This window comes from Penicillium diatomitis, assembly GCF_028827545.1.
Source record: "Penicillium diatomitis strain IBT 30728 chromosome Unknown utg000001l_segment0_segment0, whole genome shotgun sequence".
Taxonomy (NCBI): Eukaryota; Fungi; Ascomycota; class Eurotiomycetes; order Eurotiales; family Aspergillaceae; genus Penicillium; species Penicillium diatomitis.
Window position 1 is genome coordinate 3814756 of NW_026623173.1, and position 23098 is coordinate 3837853.

Sequence of the window (23098 nt, forward strand, 5' to 3'; positions counted from 1 at the left end):
GTGTTGATCTTGGAAGCGTCCGGGGCTCACTAGAGTTGCCTTGTCACTGTGTCTCATCTTGATATAGCATGTATTATCGATTAGGGCTAGAAAGACATGTCAAACATTCCGCCGGTAGCCGTTGCGTACTTGGCCATAGTATGGGATTGTTTGTTGAGGTACTTGGCTTTTGTCTTGTGTTTAGCTTTTCGAATTGCCTTTTTCGTACTATGCAAAACCCATAGATCCTCTATGTGTTGCACCACTCTACACTATTTGTCGATATTTTATAAGGCTCATTTGATCATCTCGACGTTGAGTTTACTGTCATATAAAGCTTCGATCAGTAGCATCGGTGGGAGTACAGATAGAACGTCTACATGCCCACCCCCCCCTTCCCCCCCCCCCCCAGCAGCTACTTGAATTTGGCAATCGAATCTTATCAAAGAAAGGAATCACCAAGACATAATGTCAGGAATCCATTGAGACAGAAAAAAAATGCTCGTTCATGCATTCCAAGTCCACGACAGAGGTCGTTGATGATCCTTTGTTCCGAACTGCTTGATAACAAGGTGTATATTCTTATTAGTAGCATTGACCTTGGCGGTCCTAGGTAATGGTTGACCTTATTTAGTGAGCATTGATTTTAGGAAAAATACTACGCTTTTACTGATTCTCCATTTCTCATGACTGAAGCAAAAGCTTTCATTGATACTAAGGTATTGAATTCTCCCCATCAACAACAGAGAAGAAAGTATAGTGTTCCAGATGAACAAACCCAAAGAGATAGGCATACTTAACTTCCGGCCCGACAGATCTGGAACAATTCAACAATGTCAGACTGCATGTCTCAGATCCTGTATATTATCAAGTGAAACAAGTCTAACCCTTTAAATACTATCTTATCATGTACTTTGTATTCAGCCCTTGATAAAAACGAAACATCGTTGAAAACCTGATATTGAAGCAGACATACAGGCGTGATGATTCCAAACACAATGTAGACTGTAATAATTGGTTGATGAGTAGTGATCCAGAGCTTTAGCCATACTTTGTCGTCATGTAGCCGGAGCTAGATTAATAACATCTATCTACTCACCATGCAACTATTGACACAAATTAAGAGTTGGATGATCTGGCAGCTCTGGATCTCAGTATAGCAATCGCTAGGGAGTGAGACTGATAACGAAATAGATGAAGCGATGGATTACGGGTGGTGAGATAAGTGTTTTGTCGCATCGAATTGGAAAGAGGTATATGGCAAAATGAGCGTGATGTAAGATGAACGTGATAGTGAGGGTTATAAATACGCTCAAAGGTAATGGATGTGTCTACCACCTGTTGCTTGAGTTCCGAACTAACTCTAGGCTAGCAAGCGAGGAATGTAGTGATACCTTGCCGCGGCGCGGATCTAGTAACATTATCTGAATGATTAAGAGGAGTGCAGTATACAATACATTGAAAAGACGAAAGCACATCAGTCATCGTCATTGCCACACGAGGCCGGTCATAACTTCTGAAAAGGGTATGGTATGCAAAGGGGAAACGCTAGCAAGTGGGGAAATATAGCCAATTGCAAATGCAAAAAACAGAGGCAAACAAGAAGCCAAACATAAGGGTAGAGAATACAGTGGGGGAGGCACCGAAATCTTGGGATAGGGCCATTTTTTCGTCAGTGATATCGCTTGTGGTCATGCACAGGACCGCCACCCTGACCACCAAGTAATCCGCGATAGTATTCCTCGTCACCCGTGCGGCTACCGCCGCGATGGTGCTCACGATATCGTCGAATGTCATCCTCTGGCAGAATAGAGGTAGGCGATTCAGTGTAGATATCACCAGTGGAAGCCGTGCCATATCGCGAGGACGCCGAGTCCCGTCCAAGAAGGTCGCTTTCGGAACGTCTGTACTCGTTACCTACACTTCGAGAGGAGCTGCGCGAACCTCTGGAATACCGACGGCGTGTCTTGCCTGTTCCAGACACTCCGCGGCCAGCGTAGAGTGTGTCCGGAGTGTACTTGTCCGACGTCGAGTGTCGATGGCTTGTGGCGGAGCTCGGCACTTCAACGGGGCGACCGGACGAGATACTTTCGGTGCGACTTCGTGGGAGGCTGGTGTCTTCAAATTTCTTGCCACCTCCCGGTTGTACCGAATAAGGTTTCCTTTCCCTCTCAATGGGCTTTGAGGGAAGGGCTTCGTCCTCATCGTCAACCACCGCAGACGACGATGAAACGGACCCGGATGGGCGTTCACGTTCAAACGATCGAGATCGATTGAAAGAGCCAGACGCCGGTCTAGTAGATTGAGAGGGGTCTAGGTGGCAGGCAGATGAAGAGGCGGGTGCAGCTTTTTTGACACGACTGGCACGCAAGCGTTCTTCCTCGGTGATTGGTGGCAAATCGACACCACAGTGCCGCATGATATAATCATCAACTTGCTCCCTTAATTTCAAGTCGGGAACCTCGGGGAAGAGGCGGCGCGGAATCTCTTTGGGGAATCGCTCCTTTTTGTCATCAGGATTACTGATGGGCATATTCAGCACTGCCTTTTGCAGCCGCTCATACTCTCGCTCGGGATGCGTCTGAATCATAATCGTAGCCCACGATTCGAACCCTTCAGGAGTAAGACCTGGTATATCCGGTCTTTCAGTGAGATCGTCAAGCTGGACCAGGTGATGCTGCGCTTTCACTTCCCGGAATAGCCTGGAGATCGAGGATGTTCGGTCGTCAAAGATGTCTGTAAAATCGGGCATCAGCCATCAAAATGAATGATCACTAAGAAAAGCAAGCCCATATCGTAGAAAAAAATAATTACCTTGCCAAGGATAAGGGTCCCATGAGACTTCTGTATCTGCATAAAACTTCTGCAACTTATCCGGAACGACCACAAGCGTGTTTCCCGGGGGGTAATCCTCAATCTAGTCACTGGGTCAGTAACAATCTCCTTGTCTTTCATACATCGCCGTCGCTGTAGCTCCAAATTGCGTACCAGGTGCATAGCAATTCCTCGCAAGAATTGGCCTAGCCTCTTCGTTGGTTGTCCGTCCACAAACAGCTTGCCCCAGATTTTTTCCAATGTCGTCATCTCCACCACCGTCGCATCTCGGGATGGCGGCTTCGGCCGCTCTACTCTCTGACTGCCATGACTGGACACTGAGTCTTGTCTTCCTCGGACTGGATCTGGCGATGATTTGGCTGATGGACGAGTGTCGCTCGGATATGCTGAGGAGGACGTCGCTTGAGGCACGGAATGCGGCTGGGAGGTGTCGAGGTTACTGGACCGTGGACTGACCTGCGCCTGCGGCGCAAACTGTGGAATCGACTCGTTCCATTGAGTAGACGCAGGGGGGGAGTCGGCTTGAGAACGAGAAGTCAAATCGGGACCTGCAGGCCACGCTTGCTGCTGTGATTGTGATCGTGGAGGGGGAGCTGCCGCCGCCGGCGGTGCGTTGCCCTGGAGGTTGCCCAATCCCGTCGCTTTGAGCTGTTGAATCACCGTCGCCGTGATCTGGCTGACAACGTCCGGAGACAAATAGTCGGTCGAGTTGGCGTGGTTGACAGCTGAGCTCACCGCATCATTGATATGACCGTGGCTGGGCCCCATGGACGATGATCGTACTCGGTCAGCTTCCCTACTGACGGGAGACGACCCTGGTGGGGGCATCTGCGGCTGGGGCATATTCAGACGGTCGGCCTCATAGCTGTTGGATGGATATGGTGGATTAGGAGGATATCCGTGCTGGTCATTCGGATCCAAGTGCATGCTCGTGCTCATGCTGCTCGGCTGGTAATGGCTTGAGGGCGCATAGTAGCCATCGTAGGCCATTTGAACCGAAGTGGTGTTGTTTCAGTGGCAACGCAGCCCGGGATAGCGGATGGGCCCAGTGGTGATGATGATATCTGTGTGGGGGAACCGCACCAGAAGGGTCGCGCTGATGGACAGAGTAACACCAAATGCTGAAGTCGCCCAAGATCGGAAAGACACAAAGACACGAGAAGAAACCACAGAGTGCGCGGAGTTTGTGTGACTTGGCCAGTGAGACGGCGACGGCGCGAGATTTGCAGCCTGAAGGTCGACGTCAGGCAGAGAAATTGCCAGCGCCCGCTCGAAGAGGGGCGTGGTGATGTGGGGGGTGGAACAAGAATAGCAGTGGAGGGTCGAGAACGATAATGCGACCGATTTGGAGTGGCGATCTTCAAGACTCCTTCCGTGTCTGGCGTCACACCCTCTGCGACTTGGGAGCACTGGCGGGTAGGACAGTAGAGTGGATAGAGTTGAATCAAGTGCCTCTCACCTCGAAGCGAAGGACAAGTGGTCTACAGGAATTGATGACGACGGAAGGTGGTGGAAGATTGAAATGGGGGCTGCCTGTGAGACCAATGAAGGTCAAAGTCAAGGTCTTCTTTTTAGGCCCAGTATCCTAGCGTTATATCGCTGTTCATGGTTGGTGCGGTTGAGTTGTGGATAGCACGCAAGCCGACAAGAGGAACGCCAACGATCGAGGAGCCGGTAGGTGAGCGGCAGTGAGGGAGTCCGAGGGATTGCTGTACTGCTCGATGAATTTCCTGCGTGCATAGAATGAGTTAGCCAGGCGGAAGCCCGACGTCACAGACACAAGCCGTGTCGATGTCACCGGAAGGATCCATGCACATCATACTCATAGTGTGAAGTGCAAGGTCGGTCCATGTTGAATGTGGCGCACAATTTAATCTAAAAGTGATCGAGTGCCACTGGCGCAAGGGCTGTCATCAGCTGTGCCGCCCGCCCAGGATCGACATTCGATACTATACCTGTGAGCTCACCTTGAACCATCCATTGACTGAAAAGAGCATCGTCCATGCCCACAATGACTTGGAGGCGTCCTGATCTTCGCAAGAATGACCGTCACCAGTCTCAGAGCCCCCGAGAACCTTAAAATGCTGGCCTGATGAGCTTATTCTGAACAGAATGCCGGTGCTCCTGCAGCTCCCTCGTGGCGAAAGGCAGCGCATCACTTCCTCGGTGGACCAGCCGTGCCCAATCGGGAGATCTCCGACACTGAACGTTGGTAGAGTCGAAGATGATGGGTAGAAAGTACAAAGAACAACCGCTGAGTGGAGAAGGAGAAGGAACATCTGACAATAAACTCAAGTTCGTATTAGCCCTGAATCCATCCTCAATGTGAACGTGGGCGAAGTATGTATTGACCTGGAACAGTTCCGACTACATCAGAGCCATGGTTGTCTAGTTCCTCATGTCCCGTGATCAAGCATCGAGCCAAGAGATGCGACGCCGTTCACAGCGTAGACCGTGGTTTATTGGACATGAACTACATCCAAGCCACGGTACGAGACCATGTATTACCTGAAAGCTACAATGGAACCTTCGAGTGGAGTATGACCATTTTGAAGACTGACGTCTAGTCACCGTTGGCCATGAGATCCGGCCGTTCGAATGCCTACTGAAGCATTGAAAAGACAACCCTCTCCTGTAAAGAGTGTCGATAGGTGGACTCATTTTCCAGTATGGCTAATCCATAGGAGCTATCGTCCTACTCAGCTACCAAGAAGAGCAAGAAAGGGAAAAGGAGGACGACGGAGCTGTGTCCCATCCGCCGTGGCGGAACAACCAAGAGCCACTGAGCCCGAAACATATATTCTATTCGAAGAGCAGCTCAAGCTCCATGTCCTGGATGATCTTCTGGGGCGGACGGGGCGCAACACGAGAGGACTCGGAAGTGAGGGTAGCCATGCGCTATGTGAACGAAGCAATGGTCAGCCAGAACAAATATCTTCAATTGATTCAAGGTGAGCAGGTGAGCACAAACCGGTTGGGAAGTCAGAGCATTCTCATCTGACTCTTGCAGCGTTGGGCCCGCGGCGGTCTCTCCCAAACCAGCCTCCTGAGGGATATCTTGCTGGGCGATGTCAATGTCCATTGGGAAGACGGCCATCGGGTCAGATCTCTATATTGACCACATGGGCCAAAGTCAGTCGTCAAAACTCCAACGTGCTGTTTCGTTACAAAAAACAAAGTAAGACTCACTTCGTCGATATCCTGCTCGACGTCTGCCTCGATCAAACCCCCTCCACTTTGGTTGCTCGCAAGCTTGTCCCGCTCATCGAGCTGGAGATTGTCCTGGCATGGAAGGCAGACCTAGAACCTCAACATTGTCAACAATCACCTTCAGTGTATAGTAGATCAAAGTCATCAACTGAGATGGTTCCTCTCACAGGCTGATCAAATTGGCGCTGGGTGTGAGCGAATTCGTTGATGGGCCGGACCTGGTTGCAGGACATGCAATGGAGCTCAGGACGAGACTGAGTGCCACATCCATCACATCGAGCGATCTGTTGATCCTTCAAAGCGCCAACACCCTTTTGCACAATCATCGTGCGCAGACGCTTCAAGGCCGAGGGAGTGAATCGTTCGAGGGGCAGTTGCCGTTCACAGAGAGCGCAGGTGATACTATGTCAAGTGGAATGTCCCTCAGTATCAAAGAAAGATAATCCGAATATCCGCCGCCGCAACGAGCTAGATCGGGGGACTCACGTGTCAGGTAGCTTGATGGTTTGCATTCTGGTCGTGGAAAGTCAACATTTTGGATACTGCAAATTCATCTCCGATGATGACAGAAGAAGAGACTCACTCATCCTCACTTCGTCTCTTCCATCCATCGCGGAGCGCCCATGTGGGTTTGCAATAGCGTCGTTTTTTGCACATCTCGAGAAATTTCTTGGGAAATGCTGTCTTGATCACGAAGCGTGCTTATTCAAGGAACGAGGATTGTGAAGGTTGGAAGACTGAGTAGCACGATGAAAAGACAGAAAAAAAGTCGGACCTAATGCAGATAAAAGGTGGTCACATCAGACACAAGTCCAGTATTCAACAGACTCGACGTGATGTATGTTGATATTCCGGAACTCTCTGCGGATTGGACGCAGTCAAAGAGCATAAACAAGAACATATGCGCCAATCGGCCTGGCAACCAACTGATTTGATAGTCATGTATGTACTATTAGATTTCGACGATCGTAGCAGTCGGCTTGAAATATTGAGACGACTTGTCGTTTCCAATTTTGTTCCTTCGGAGCAGAGTAACCATCGGGTTGACGAATGTGCTGATCTCAACTGGACATTGATGGAACCTCGCAAAGGCCCAATATGACCGTGCTTCTATTACTGGTTTCAAGTGTAAGTACCAGCTGCAGCATAAGAGAGGTACGCAAGGCAATTGAAAAACGCCGAGCCCTCCTCCGCTCATGGGATCATGGTAAGTTGTTTGCAAATTCATGTCTGGATATCAAGACTGCTCTCTGTCTTACAAGGAGCGAGACCTTGACTGGAAGAGGGATAAGTCTGGCTTGGGGATTCAGACGCTGGAAGCATAAAGCGCGCGGGAGATGCCTGTCGGAGCAACAAAGAGCAACATGATATAGCTGCAGACTCCACGAAGAGTGGAGCGATATCAGAAAGTGTCCCTTTCCTCCAGCGATTCCCTTTGTGTTATATATCAATAGTTTCCTTTAGAGACAATAGCCCCATTCTTTCAGTTTCCACTGAGTCAGGGGAGAAGACAACCATGGTAGCTTGCAACTGCCTGCCTCATACGAAGTCCGGGACAGTCGATGTTGGAAATGTGAACGGCGTTGGGCCCTAGGCGATCACAATACCAAACACTCAACATAGTAGTGCCGGTAGCAGCATATACACTCAGACAAAATAGCCTATTCAAGATCAGTCACCCACAATCAACAATTTCAGGGCGGTTCAAAGATCACGTTTGTCATCAGATTTCCTGCACAGCACACTGGCATGCAAAATCGAACCAAATATCTAGATCAAGACAAAGTCTGACAAGAATCTTGTACCCACCTATTCTCTGCCGGTGATCCTCATCTTTGCAATTCCAATCCTCGACGAGTGGTCTTGATACCAAATAGGGCGTTGAGTCACATAGAGGTACTTTATGACTAGAGGACTCACATCTCTTCACCCACCTGCTACAGAACGGTTCAGGTTAAGGTCACTTGAACCAGGTAGGTGCCACCCTACATTACCACAGAAATGCCTCTAAGGACCTGGATCTCATCAGGCTACCCGCTACTCGGAGCCTTGATTGCTCATCAAGCCTTCAATCTGCATCATCAGCATGCAGTAAAGCACGCATCTCTGTTTACCCCTGATTGGCTCCATTAACACCGGTCAAGACCTTCTAGAAACTTCACTAGAAGCGCTAACTCCTGGATTTCTGACTTTGAGGCTTGCTGACAGGATAAAATTAACGACTTAGAAGCTAGGTAGCACCAGAAGTGGATTCTTCACGAGTCGCACAGATTGACCATGTTCCCCGTTTCGTTTTAGAAACCTCTTAGGGGGTAGGACTGTCCCGCATCAGGTCTGGTCGGCTAATGTGGTGCTCCCTGATAATATCTTCATGAGTTATATTTAGGGAATTCACGTTCTCCGTGACATACAAGACACAGGCAGCAATATGCCATATACCTGACATCCCGGACAATAGGCACGATGAACAAGGGGAATCGGGGGGTGAATAGGAGGGGCACTAAAGTAGACAAAGGGAGAAGGCCGCGCACATCAGCACGGCGTCTCCATAGAAGGGCCATACTGATGTTCACAACCTTCCAGAACAGTCAAAGCGTCAAATGAAACGACCTCACTTAAGTCAAATCCGGAGTGATAGTGGATCGCTGGGTGCGGATAGGACCATACCCGAGAGTAATTCCAGGATTTTTAGTTCTTTAGTCCTCCCTCCTAGTCCTACCGGTGCTAATCTCCTTTTCGAACGACTTGAGGGAAAGTCGGAGGTGAGTTACAGAAACGGTAGGTCAATATCTGGGTTGGGAGGCTGTCTCGTGTTGGCTAAGCGGGCGCTAGTGCAAGTTAATTAATTAGGGGGGAAAGTGGGTTGAGTCGTGCAGTTGATGCTTGCCTCAAAGACACTGCTATTGCAGCTGGCTATTGTATTCAGTGTTGTACAAAGTACAAACTACAGACTACAATGGACATGATTACTGTTTCATAGTAGCTGCCAGATTAGGAGCACGGAATACGGAATAAGAAAATACTGGCAGGTAGTGGTACAACTTTCCGATCGGGTGGATGAGCGGGAGAAGTGGGAAAGATCTCCTCGGAGGATTTTCCCACAGGGGTTTTGGTTCTGTTCCTGATACGTGCGGTGTTGCGCTGATGCTCCCGTTGTCCCAGATGGTAGCACAAGCATCCAATTGCTCTATCCGGCAATGTGTAATCAAACACATGGATGGCGGGCATTGCACGGAAGCGCAAAGGGGGAAAAGGAAGAGTGGTGAAAAGGGGTGTGAGTGGGGTGGAAAAGAAATAGCAGAGTGACGATGTCCGCCATTCTGTTATGTCATTCTGTAGATTGACATTCGGCATCTGCTGTGGGTCAATTTGACAGCTTCTGGAGGATCTTCGTTAGCATGCATGCCCAAATGAGGCCGATGTAAGGTATATTGCATTGCTTCATCGGCGGTCATCAGCATTACCTCGCCTGTTTCCTGGATATTGCCGGATTCCCGGGTCGTCTTGATCAATGATCAAACAGAATCGATGCTCAGAACCGTCTGCCTTTTACAAAGCACCTAATCATTTGATTATTTACAAGAAGATGTCCAGGCGCAGTCACCAGTTCCATAACATAAATTGAAGCCAGCGGAGCCAAGTCTTGGGCAGACACAGAAGAAGCGTGCGACTCAGGGCTATCACTACTTCATGGGTCTTTGAGGCGCAGCACCACTGAGTTGAAACTCCGTTGCCACACTTGATAGTGATGTGTGAGCGGCAAATGTTGTTCCAGGGACGGATCGTCATGTAGACTTGGTGGGAGAAGGTGAGGCATCCGGCAGTGATTGGCGTAGCTCCTGGAAGGGACCGTACACGGCTACACGCCCACTTCGCGCGAGTTTGGAAACATCGTCTCTGTGCTCAGGCGAGCCTGCGACACAGACATCATTTCGGGGCTCGGAGTCATGCCAGATCTAGGCACTGCTGTGAAACTACGCCTCAGGTTGGCAATGAAGTGATGGGTTGATTCGGTATGGGGCAAAGGGAAACAGACCACTTTCGACCTTCTCGAAGCTCGGACGAAGGAGACGCATCATCCTCGTGATGAAGGGTGCATGATTGATTACTCATAGGCCCTGAGAGTGGCCTGGAAAGCCGGGGGAGTATGGTTGACCGCGCACAATCAACCCTTCGAAGCTCGATGGTCTATCTTGGTCGATTCCAGAGACATTGCTTGCAAGGTATGCTTGCTCGCTCGTCGGAGGGCTCCTTTCGGGAGTCACGAGTACAACAGACGCTCGACGATTCTGTCTATGCGAGTCAGTCAACTGTCGGTCATGGTGCACTGGGGCAGTCATGTCTCTGTCAAAGGATCATGATCAAACTCTCCTGCACCGCCAAAGCGGCAGACCTGGGCACGACCCACGATCATTAAAGCATCCGTCGTTCCCCGAGGACATGGCTTGACGCCAGGCCCACCGAGTCGAGTCCTTCCAGCAATGAGCGACCACGAAGCGGGTTAGCAACCGCGATGCTTCCAAGATATTACCGACGCCCTCTCCACTCGCTGATCCAGAAAACAGACCACTGGTCCATTTTCACCTTGTTCGACCCCATCTATCCCAATCACTGGGTTTACCGGAAATCAGACCCATCACACTATGTCGTTTCCATTTCCAGTCGACTCCTGCACTCAAAAAAAAACACACTTAATGGCTGTAGTTGACAGTCGCACAGTTTGGGTCTCCGTTATGGATCACAGATCCTGAAGGACGGGGTGATGTGCATCTTGCGAGCCAGTCGCGAGCATGGTCAGGGCGACCCGTAATGTCTCGGCCCCATATGGCCATTCTCGCGATGGCCCAGAGCAAAGGGCGTGTCGGAGCTTTTGGTCCAGGGAGGTCAAAAGGGTCCCTCTGGGGACAGTGGGGGAGACGCGGTGAGGACACCGACTCGGGGGCACGAAAACTTGCGGTGGCCCTGAAGATTGCCAGAACACGCGAGAAGCGCGGTGAGTCTAACTGGGAAGTCAATTTGGGATGGAAACGCGTAATGAAAGGACTGGAAGATGGCTTAAGGAAAGAGGATCTCAAAAGTGAGAACGGTGGCTATATTCAGCAAATACTGAAATTGAATTGGTCTGGTGTAAGACTGTTATGTAGTATGCCAGGTCGTTTGTGTCCGAGCTTTCGTTGATCGACAGATTCGACTGTCGAGTGTCGACACTGTGCCACGGTGGTAAAGTCAAGTATTTACCAGTTACGACTCACGACTCACGACTCACGACTCATCATTTGTACTATAACGTCAACAGTACATGTATAAATATAAGTACAAGGTACACACAGTGCACTGAGAACCTCATTACAGTAGTATGCGACGGTGCATTTCCATGACCGTTCTGATGTAGTAATTGGTACAGTCCTCCTGCGCACTAGAAGCAGTCTCTTCGAGCCTTGCAGCAGACGCAGACGTGCAGCAGCAGTATCATTATATACTGTGCTCGGTCTTCTCACGATGGGCATGGCATATCAATACCATGGCATACAGGCTACTAAATCATAACATGTCGAGCTAAATCTGATTCTCACCAGATTGAAAGCGAGTAATGCCGCGCTTGAACCACGGTGCTTGAAGAGTAATTCCATGGTTAGTCTCTATCCATGCTGGGGCCCGTCGGTACGGGCCTTGTCAGCCCGCCGATATATAAGCCTAGTCCTACGGTTAGTTACGGAAAACATAGGTACAATACAGTAGTCCTTGGAAATGGAAGTACATACCTTTCCAGGTACCGAGACTGACACAGTCAGAGACATGATTACTCCGTGGTCGTCAGAGAGCCTGTAACTACCTGCAGTGACCTCCAATATCACAATTTGACTGTGCATATTCAGAGAATCCTGCCCCGATGTATCCAGGAGACTCGATCGGGACACGATTGGACCAAACCCCGACTATCTTCATATCCGTTTTCCCCGCCGAGGGGAACCGGTAAACAATTTTACTCGGCGCTGGCCCCTAAACAACCTTTGTCAAGTGCTGTCGGACAAATGTGCGCCTTATGCCTGGCCTCAGACTCTGATTCATACATTCAGAGCTGGAGCAGCTTGAACAGTCACCAATCTTAACATGTACTCCGTCAATTGACCTCTCTCATGCACGATGCCCGGCCCGAACAGATCTCTGCGGGCCAGGGCTTAGTACAAACGGTCGCCCCAGGGTTCGTCGGGGCCCGACTGCAATGACACATGAGATTTGTTCTTCAGCCGCCCGTCGCGTTGATCCAATCAGTTCTCGTCTGACATGTAGCACTTAGAAGAGAAAGTGATTCTCGACCTTCTACTTTCTCCCCCTCTCTCTCTTGTAGTGACGTATCTAATTGCATCGCTATGACTCTGACTCTGATCCTGATCCATCGATTCTCTAAGAGCTGGAACTCAGGGTGGCCGAAAACGCGTTGTGATCCATATCTCAGGTCGAGAGCGACCTTTTGCAGCTCATTATGTATTCCCCTATGGCCAATGGATTTAGGAGATCGCATTGTTGATCGTAATTCCCCTGCACCACAATCACAACGATATCCTATTGTAGCATGTCAAAGCTCAAACTTGACACTGATAGGCACGCCTTGAGTCATGGACCAAAAAGCGCAAGACATATCACTCCAGAATCCCGTTTTCCAACACTTAGGTAAGTGTTCAATGATGCATGCAAATGATGCCATGTGACCTGATCAGCGCTGGAAGATGGGTCCAGGATAATGATCGACCATCCATCACTCTGGAAGTGTACCAAACTCCTCCAGCAATAATATCAACAGAGTTCCTGACCCAAGTGGAGCAGGTGCTTCTCAAATACAGTAGTCCAATGTCCACAATCGGTATTTGATCGGCGAGACTGACGCATCGGGAGGCACTCACAAATCCAAGGTTTCAAAGGCGTGTTCCAATCTCCAGGATCAGAATGTACATAGAGAAGAGAAATTATGAAGTATCTACCCAGCTATGCGTTCGTAGTTCATACACTATATTCTATCATGTGTGGAGCTGTGGATATATGGAAATGTGGACCCCTGCTGACCGGACTTAGGGTACCTTTGTCCGGTATGAATGTTGAAGTTGACGCAAATCCAACACCTACTAACCACCGTCTATCAGTTCCATTTGAAGCAGTTGCATCATCAAGTCTTGATCAATCAACGAGGTGGTAAATCCCCGTCAGTTCGAGGTCTCAGACCACGTAGTCCGTACTATATGAATGGGATTTCATCAGGCCTGGGCTGGACGGCGGAACCGGTATGTAACTTCTGCCATAACGGGGTGACACCTCGTCATCTACAGTTCCGCACCAGTGGCACCAGGTTGGCAGGTAGTACCTGCCAGGTACTCATACAAGTCAGTATTGATGGGCCTGATTGTGCGGCTCACGTCCATTACGAGACACGTGAGGGTATTGATCGACGTTGTTGTGGAATCAAGATGGAGCACATTGTCAGGTCATGTGCATGACTGCTGTGCCCCGGTGCAGCAGCAAGGTAGATCCCACCCAGCGAGCCGCAGATCGGGAAGTTCAGCTCGGCATCCCAATTCGGCGCAACTTGATGCTTATATTACTGACTTGTTGAGACGCAAAGGGTTCCAATGTCGTAATGAAAAGTATGCCCGTACGATGAGATATAGAAATCCACATGAATTCCAATAGACGTGCATTGATGATCCCAGTAGGACCACACCACCAGTAATATACGTATTAGAGCAGCGTGGTCAAGATGTTATCAAGAATGGCAACTTATCCTTCCAGGCGGCAAATGAGATATGGTCTACAGTCTACACTCTACAGTACTCGCAAGCAATGCAATAGAGTCATATATCCAAATTTGGTCAACGGGATTATCACCGGGGAGGCTGGGAAACAAATCACCATGACCCTCTATTAAACTACGGAAGATAACTGGGGCCCGGCACAGCCCATGAATGAAAGACGGGACGTAGGCGCAGGGACATCGCCCGGATCCATGGTACTGCCTGGCTTAAGCTTACCGTCTCTCCAGGTCAATGCGAACGCGTCCGTCCACCCGAACCTAATCATGTACATGTCGCACGGCTAGAAATCCGACTATGACTGACTTTGTTCTGCCGGACGGCTGGCGAGTCGCCTATGACGAATGCTTAGATGTAGCATGTTGTCGTGGTGGGCAAGATCTGGGGACTTGGGATCGCGCGGCTGACGGGCGCAGACTTCCATATGGTATTCAACTTGTCCGTTGTTTAAGGAGGAGCAAACGTGGAATAATAGTAATATCATAATATGTATTTGAAATGACTAGATCGTAGAAGCCTAGAAAGAAGTACTTTAGTACTGTACCGGGTACTCAATATACATCAGCCGCGGGAAAGGAGCCGGAGTCCAGTTCACAACTCTGGACGGAGATCAGTCTGGCCTAGCTTCACAGAAAAATCCAAATGCCGAAAAAGGAGAAGAAAAAAAAAGTCCACGACTTTGCCTTTCAAGACCAGACCATCGGGAACAGTCAACAGAGCGAAGCCCCGTCTCAGAGCGAGCTACGAGTCGTGCTATGGTTAACGGGTATAATCTCCGGGGCTCCCAAAAGAAAGGAGACCGCGGGTCCAAACAAACGAAGATCCGGTGGCAACAGATGATGGATGCCCGGTCAACGAGTGTCAAGTTGTCAACACTCACGCCTGTTGGGGGGAAGGGAGGAAGGGGGGCTGGTTAGACGATAGAAGGTGGCGTGGACATTACTGTTGATCTAATCTAATGGCTTTGACCAGCCCCTCAAAGTGATGATATTGATTACAGTAGATGGGCGTGATGACGATGAGGATGACGACGATGATGGTGACCATACAGACCGCTGGTAGTTGGAGGACGTGAGGTGGATGTGAGCGACCACTTCTTGTTCTCTGATCTAGACGTTCTTAGGTCGCAGTGATGACTTCTAGGTAGCTCACACATGAGTCCATGACATAATACCTGTCACCCAGTGCTCGGGCTGGCAGCCGGGAAGTCGTAGTCGTGCACCACCAGTACACGGGATCTTCCCTGCATTCATTGCAGAAGTACACAATACCTGGCATTATAGCGAGGGTGAGGGCCTTACCAAGGCGCTGGGTACATCCCCATGGGCATGCAGTGATGCTCATGTACAGTAGATATACAGTACGTCTGACCCCGGCCTGTGCGGCTTATGCGGTTTGGGGCCCTGTGGTCGAGGCCCCCTTTGCGAAACATGAGGTGTCGGAAGACGGAACACACCTTCTCGAGATGGAACGAACTCAAATGTCACGACCAGGGGCTGACAGCCTGTCATTTCCTACAAATTAATGGGCGGGTTACTTTAGTTTGGTAGACTAGGAGTAGGGTGTAGATAGATTTCATATTACTACTACCAGTAGAGCAGTATAGTAGTGAACCCAACCATTCTGCCTGAAGTGGTGGCCTACAGACAGTACAAAGGTCTGAATTGTGATGTGTTTCTCTCCTCCACGTCATGACTCTTCCTGATCCCCGGAGCATGCCTTAAACAAGATCTCTCATTGTGTACATGCAGTGGCTGAGTGGTATGCTCTTTGCGACCACGTCCCACAGACACACCGTACATTATTGTTAAGACTGTGAGCATCGGCATCAAGGTCAACAAAGCACCTGGCAGGCTGGCATAGGCGAGACAAGGCGATTCCAGCGCAAAGATCCACTGGCCGACCGCACCCCCCTCTCATCCTCATCGCGACATTCTTTCGCCGCGCGAGCTGCAAAGGACAAGACATCTGATCAGGCTATCTATGCATCGCCTTGCCCCTCTACGTGTGTGCATGAAAGGGTTTATCCTTTCCGTACCGTCGACATCCGACAAGGTTTCTAGGCATCCCGGGAAAAAGAGACAAGCCCTCTTCTGTGGGGAGCTTGAGCCAATGATGAACCCGCTCAATTTCAAGGCCGCGACTCAGAGGGAAGGTTTCTTGACAGCTGGGCGACCAACAAGCCTAAACGATGAATGCCCAATCTGTCCGCCCTCTCCTGAGAATCAGGCGCTCAAGCGTGCAGACCTGCCGGGCCTAAAGGCAGGTGATGTGGTGAAATACCGCCCTTCGCGGGGACCGAACCACTGATGGCTCCTTGAAGCTCCTCCCTCTCTAGGTGTGGTGGACAGGACTGATGGTCACTTGACCGTGTTCAATATAGAGAAGCGACCAAAGAGAGTCCGGGGGTGGGAAGGGGGCAGAGAGCCCCGTAGATTGCATATTCATGCTGCTAATGTCTGTATTGGTGGCATGCACCATGGACTTCTGTAGTACTGTAAAATGTAGATATATATGCATGTCTAATTGAGGCTGCGAGATGGAGACGACCACACTTGTAGCATGTGAGCTTCGACGACTGACCTTGATGGAATCTAGCCGTTCAGTGAGTGGTAGAGCGTTGGGGTTTGATGTTTGTTGTCAACCACATCTGGCATAACAAAACTTAAAACAAAGTTGAACTTACCCTTACAGTACCCCCTCCGTGGTCCCGTCTTGTATCACGAGGGAATCCCGGGTGAGGGTCGATATTATTATTGACAAGGTACAAGACTGGCTTTTCCTCGGCTTTCTCACCAGCCTTGACTATGATTGGATGTCGAATACCTAAAAAGAAGGAAATGCGCCATCGGAGCATCGGGTTGGTGTTGCTGTATCCACTGCACGATATTCTGAGGAGTTAGCGTTGTGATCTATTTAACTCAGTGTAGGGAAGGATTGGTCCAGTCGCCACTGATCTTACGCACCGAAGCACCGCGACTGTTGGAAGCATCGATGCCGTGGGGGCGTGGACTGGACACCGAGAGGCCATGGAGATCCAGTGCGGTTGGGCCGAGTGTTGATGAGTTGGATTCGTACGCGAGTAGCTGATGGCTCGATGGATCTGTGCCTCTGCGTTTTGTATCTCTGTAATATCGATGAAATCAAGATGTTCATGCCATACAACGATGTCGATCCGCGACCGAACGCTCGTACAGTACAATCATGCCCATATGCGAACTGTGAAGACCTCGTTGATCGGACTCCTGTTCCCGTCGTTCCTGTAATGATGACGTACTGAGACGGTATCAGGAACCTACATGACTCCGCTTTGATGTCTTTGGACTCTGTTCATTGGATGGTTCTCCTGATGCATCCTTCGGCCATCATACGGTTTCGTGGACAATGTAACAGTATTGTCACCCCTGTGTCATCAGACGTATTGTATTGTTGACTCACTCTACTTCGAATCTCGATGATGCAGTGGTCGAGTTGCAGGCATCCTCTCCGGTTGTCTGCTACTTTCCATTTCCCCCTTTTCTTTTTAAAGCGATAGGCATTGCGCACAAAATGGCAGGAGACTTCTCACTAGTGACTCCTGAGAGGTGTTGCTCTTCTTCCCCCATAAATATAGAAAATGGAACTGTTTCACGACCATGAGTTATTAAGATTTGCTCATGATGACAAGTGGCGGGCACACACTCACACTTCGAGTAGAATGCATTCGGAAAACCCTGCGATTCCCGCGGTGCATCCAGTGAATCACTATAATTTTCTGCGAAAACCCTGCATTTCCATTCAAATCAGACAATATAGCGTCGATTATTGCAGCAGTGCAGTGACATTCGTGACGAGTCCCGTCTCCCTCCCTCGCCGCAGAGGTCACTGGTGGTTAATGAATCTCGGTCTATCGCACTCGGTGGTGCCAAGGTGTCTATACAGATTTTTTGTGAACAATCAACCCACTTCTCCTGACGCTACATCTTCCACTGCATCGCCATCCAGTCCTGGAGGTTCTCGGTCACCGATGTTATACGGTATAATTACATATGTGATTATGCTGCGGAAATTACACTGGACATGACAGTATTACACAGGAGTCTGCTTTGGGGTGTTGAAAATAGTCAAAATGCGAAGTAGAGGATGGTGTGAGATCCCTACTAGGAATCGAGATCAGCAGAAAAAAAGAATACGAAAAAAAGCAACGATTGTAATGAACCCAATTTGCCATCTCCTTAGATTGCGAGTCTAGTGGGACGAGTACATCACGCCTCAGACAGTACGCGAGTACATCAGTACAGGAGTAGTAGAAGTAGCAGTGGTAGAGGTAGAAGTGGTAGAAGTAGTAGTGGTGGTGGTAAGTTGTAACTAGTAGTACTGGACTACTGGTGTAGTAGTAGTAGACTAGGAGGACAGTAGGACTACTACTAACGAATACTCAATGATCATGATGATGTCTTGACCTTGTGCCCTTTTCCTCCTGACCAGTGGACTGATCTGCGGTGGTGACGAACGGGGGGAATTCATTGACCATTTCCGCGCATTCGTTGAAGGCAGGAAAACGCAGAGAGAGAGAGAGAGAGAAAGAGAGAGAGAGAGAGAGCTGCTGTTTGTGGTTCGTGTTCCTGGGTAAAGTTTACCAGTTCCAAAGTCCTGAGCTCTGGAAGCTCCCGAGAACGACCCAACGGAAACCCGGAGACGACCAAGAGGCAAAGCTGTCACTCCGTCAGGGGCTCGACTGGGGCCTCCACTGGGGCCTCGACTGGGCCCTGGGGTCTGCCCTCCGTTTGGGCTCTCTCTCTCTCTCTCTCTCCCTCTCTCTCTCCTGCTCTTTCAAACTTTGTGGTCCGATCGTTCGAAGCTTCCGAACGGAGACTGAGGACTGAGGGCAGTCCGGAGTCTCAGGTCACCCATTTCCCATTCTAGCGAGTAACACTAGCGAGTACTGCAACGAGCATCGGCACATGCAATCTTTCATGGGTGTATTGTACTGTACCGACCTTGATTATTGCGACTTGTATCATTCGAACATTCTATAACCCATTATAGATTTACATACTGTCTGAATCAACCCGCCAACACTCTTCCTCTTAGACGGTTCATACGTCTGTACATTCGACAATAGACATGGCATAGATAATGTCTCCTGGGGAGTGGTGGATTCCCAAACGTAAACTCATCTGGATCTGGAACCCATCTTTCCGCCCCTCCTCCTTCTCGTCTCGCAGGTCCCGTCGTCACGGTCCGTCGTCTATCGTCCTGCTAGTCGACTCCGACCCTCTCGCTTCTTCCCCCAAACGGGTCGAACGGGTCTACGGACTCTCTCCTATTCAGGCCGGCACCATTTTCGCATTTTCGCATTTTCGCATTTTCGCATTTTCCCCCATCGCGCCCTGTCCAACTCGTCCACCCAGTCCAGTGAGTCCACTGGTATAACGGGTCTCTTCTCGATGACCGATTCTTCCTTTCTAGACTTCGGAACCCTCCCCCCCCCCTCCTCCTCTCTCCTCTCTTACTATTCCCTCGCTTTCTCTTTCCATTTGCTCATTTCTATTGATCTTTCCCCCTCCTCTCACTCTCTCTATAAACCAATATCCTCTGACTATCGTGACTACTACTTCCGCTCCTACTACCACTTGCTCCTCCTATTCCCTCACCGACCAACTACTCCGTCACTCCTTACATATCATCATCCGACTCCGTCCTCCTCGTCTCTGATATATCCCGCGCGCCATTTAGCCCATGGGAATTTGACTGCCTCCTTACTCGCCTCACCTGCAGACCTCGATGCGCATCGGCCCCAAGTGATTGCTTCCCGGAAGTATCGTGGGTTTACCCGCCTCAGAAAACCCTCCCCTCTCTCCCGTAATGTACGATGGCCCTCTCTCTGTCTTTCTCTCTCTCACACACACACACACTTTCTCTACACCCACCCAAGAAACCCAACTGGATCGGACCGGACAGACAGCCCCCCGCGCCTCTCTCGTGGCCGCGTCAAGACGGAGAACCGGCTTCGGGATCGCTGCTGTTTGTTTATTATGACGATAACTGGCCACCATGCTAACGGAGACACATTATGAAGTCTTCTCCCCATCTGCTGGCAGATTATAAGAGACCCCGACTACTATGACTGTCACATACGAATCCCCCGCTCGGGGAACTCACGCATCCATGGCCAGCTTGGAGGAACGCTTCCAAGTCATGAAGGAAGTCGGCGATGGGAGCTTTGGCAGCGTGGCATTGGCTCGCGTCCGCACGGCGGGCGCTCACATCGCCCGAAGAGGCACAATGGTATGCAGCCAACAATTGACTCCTGTCCTTGAAGTGGGAGGACACCACCGCGGGACGACGAATGTGCCCAACCGGAAAGCAGAGCAATCAGTAGCTAACCTCTCCCCCTCTCATCCGGGGGGCCATCTTTCTAGGTTGCCATCAAGACAATGAAGAAGACCTTTGACTCACTCGGTCCATGCTTGGAATTGCGGGAAGTCATCTTCTTGCGCACCTTGCCCGTTCACCCTCATCTCGTCCCCGCCCTCGACATCTTTCTCGACCCCCTGAGCCACAAGCTGCACATTTGCATGGAATATATGGATGGAAACCTCTACCAACTGATGAAGTCCCGCGACCACAAGTACTTCGACGGCAAGCATGTGAAAAGTATCCTGTACCAAATCTTGGCAGGTCTAGATCATATCCACGCCCACCACTTCTTCCACCGCGACATCAAGCCCGAAAACATTCTCGTCTCTACCTCTACGCCGGGTGACTCGACCTTCAGTCGCTACTCAAATCTCGTCACGCCGCCCTCTTCCCCGCCCACCTATATTGTCAAGATTGCCGACTTTGGTCTGGCACGCGAGACTCATTCCAATCAGTCTTATACGACCTATGTGTCAACACGATGGTACCGGGCGCCCGAGGTCCTTCTGCGGGCGGGCATTTACTCCGCTCCCGTGGACATGTGGGCGGTCGGTGCCATGGCGGTCGAAATCGCGACACTGAAGCCCCTTTTCCCGGGCGGCAATGAGGTCGATCAGGTTTGGCGAGTGTGTGAAATCATGGGCAGTCCCGGCAACTGGTACAGCAAGTCGGGAGCTAAGATTGGCGGGGGAGAATGGCGGGAGGGCTCACGACTGGCCCACAAGCTGGGCTTCACCTTCCCCAAGATGGCACCGCATGCCATGGACACCGTGCTGCAACAGCCCCAGTGGCCCGCGGCGCTCGCCGACTTCGTCACCTGGTGCCTGATGTGGGACCCTAAAAATCGCCCGACATCAAGCCAGGCCCTCAGCCACGAATACTTTGCCGATGCCGTCGACCCATTGCGTCCCAAGTCCTCTACTTCATCGCGCTTGCTGGGCCGCAAGCCCTCCGACAAGAGCTTCAAGTCTCCCATTCTCACCCCCAGCGATTCCCCCCACCCTCTCCTCCAAGCCGTCCTGGTTCCGTCGCTCGTTGATCGGTCGCTCTGAGAGCCCTGCCCCTACGTTGGAGGATGAAAGCCCCGTGAGACCCCCAGTGGTGTCTCACAACACTGTGCCTGAGCTTCAACTCGCCAAGTCGCGACCGGCTAACGCTAAGCGAGCCACGTGGGCCAGTGGTGCTCCCATGCCCATTCTCCCCTCAATTCGCCCCGTCTCGCCTCTTTCCAATTCGGTGACGGCACAAGCCAATGCGACCGTGGCCCATGGTGAGACCTCCCAACCCTCCGAAGGAGACCCGTCCAAAGTCAAGAAGATTGGCCGCCAGCTCTCTCTCAATTCCAATGGCAACCACTATACCGATGCGCATCGCCAAGAAGCCGAGCGTATCCTGAACGGCTCTGGCAGCATTACGCCGACCACCAAGGAGAGCTTCTTTTCGCACCTGCGCAAGCGTGCCCGTCGCCTTTCTGGCCGTAATCAAGCCAACTCGACACCCGAGGACGTCGAAGCCAACGCGGGTTGCATGCCCTGGTCCAATCGCTCATCTATGGCGCTTGACGGAGCCAGTCTCAATGAGTCTAAGCCTCAGTCGGATTTGAGTGAATTAGACAAGGCTCTGCAGAGTGTCAAGTACTCCCTGGATAGTTCCAGCCTTGGCAACGTCCCCGTCAATCTGGGCAACACCTCTGACCACACCGTCAAACGTCAATCTATGCCAACGAGCAATCCCGGTCCCATCTCAAGTCGCACGCGGCGAGCACTTCAAATGACTAGCCATCCCGTTCATCGATATGAGACCCCCGAGGAAGAGGATGAGCTGCTGGATGAAGTTTTGCAGTCCGCGAACACGGCCGCGAGACGACTTGCTCAACCGCAGTCCTTGCACTCTCACCCGGACATGACGCATCGTTTGCTTGACAACACCAATGCTCTTCCTAGTCCTTACCCCACGCCGTCTCCTACTGCGGGGGCTGAGGGATACTTTGAGACTCCCATGAGGCAGAGCATGGTCAAGCCAGATCATGGCAACTCAAACCGACAATGGCCGACCCCCCCTTACGAAGAGGCCGAGTGGAACAAGAAGGCGACCACTTTACACTTCCCTTCAGGCGCCAACTATATCTAAGAAACCGGAGGCTTGATCTTGAAAGGTGCCCCTTGCCTTTGGCTCTCCCTCCTCCTTCGCAGATCACTCATCTCTCCTATTCGATCCTCCATGGTCATCTTCTTCACTCGGCTTGGGTGCAGAGGCATCACAAAAGTTGAGACGAGAAATTACGCCCCAAAGGGCGTAAAGGATACTTATTGTCCTCCGACGTCTTGGTCCTTGATTTCATTTCCGGGCGGCTTCTCTATTTTTTTTTTTTGGGTTGTCCCTATTTCATCTTCTCTCGCAGTTGACCTTTTTTTTCCTGGATTCGATTTTATCGTATTGGCGAGCATAGGGCACTGTGGTGCGCCTCTTTCATCTTTGGTCTCGATCTTTCTTTCAGTTCCTCTTTTACTTCATACCCCACATGTGTTTTTGCACCCTCGATTTCATTCTAGATGGACTTGCTCTCGCACAATATCTTGGTTCTGTTTCTGCCCCTTCTTGTGCCTCGATCACTCCATGAATCGGTGGAGTTTTGTCATTTCGTGGTCCTCATTCGGCGTTGCACATACTCCATCTACTTCGGGCTGTCTTTCTCTTACCTCAACTTGATACCACCATGCGCTAGTCGTATTTGATACCATCAACCTTCCCCATACCTCACTCTACCCTTGATTGCTTTCCGCATTTGCACATGGTTTGCCCTTCCCATCGGTCCATCGCCGACTGCACATCTATCTTACATTTCCTTGTGTCTATATCTCCTCCTCTTT

General features: G+C 50.6%; 4 protein-coding genes across 4 annotated transcripts; 2 read left to right on the forward strand and 2 right to left on the reverse strand.

Moving 5' to 3' along the window:
* Positions 1-1651: 1651 nt before the first annotated feature.
* N7539_001104 (uncharacterized protein) lies at positions 1652-3804 on the reverse strand (the record flags this gene model as incomplete). The annotated part of the gene is made up of 3 exons (XM_056930708.1): positions 1652-2715; positions 2794-2896; positions 2968-3804. The coding sequence occupies 3 exons, from the start codon at positions 3802-3804 to the stop codon at positions 1652-1654; spliced, it is 2004 nt and encodes a 667-aa protein (XP_056795001.1).
* Positions 3805-5616: 1812 nt separating this feature from the next.
* On the reverse strand, positions 5617-6536 carry N7539_001105 (uncharacterized protein; the record flags this gene model as incomplete). The annotated part of the gene is made up of 5 exons (XM_056930709.1): positions 5617-5712; positions 5786-5923; positions 6004-6114; positions 6192-6426; positions 6511-6536. The coding sequence occupies 5 exons, from the start codon at positions 6534-6536 to the stop codon at positions 5617-5619; spliced, it is 606 nt and encodes a 201-aa protein (XP_056795002.1).
* A 4297-nt stretch (positions 6537-10833) lies between these two features.
* Positions 10834-11248, forward strand: N7539_001106 (uncharacterized protein; the record flags this gene model as incomplete). The annotated part of the gene is made up of 2 exons (XM_056930710.1): positions 10834-11151; positions 11210-11248. The coding sequence occupies 2 exons, from the start codon at positions 10834-10836 to the stop codon at positions 11246-11248; spliced, it is 357 nt and encodes a 118-aa protein (XP_056795003.1).
* An 8683-nt stretch (positions 11249-19931) lies between these two features.
* N7539_001107 (serine/threonine-protein kinase) lies at positions 19932-22358 on the forward strand (the record flags this gene model as incomplete). Its single annotated transcript, XM_056930711.1, is given in 3 exon segments — positions 19932-20096; positions 20231-21262; positions 21282-22358. The coding sequence occupies 3 exon segments, from the start codon at positions 19932-19934 to the stop codon at positions 22356-22358; spliced, it is 2274 nt and encodes a 757-aa protein (XP_056795004.1).
* Between the last annotated feature and the right edge of the window lie 740 nt (positions 22359-23098).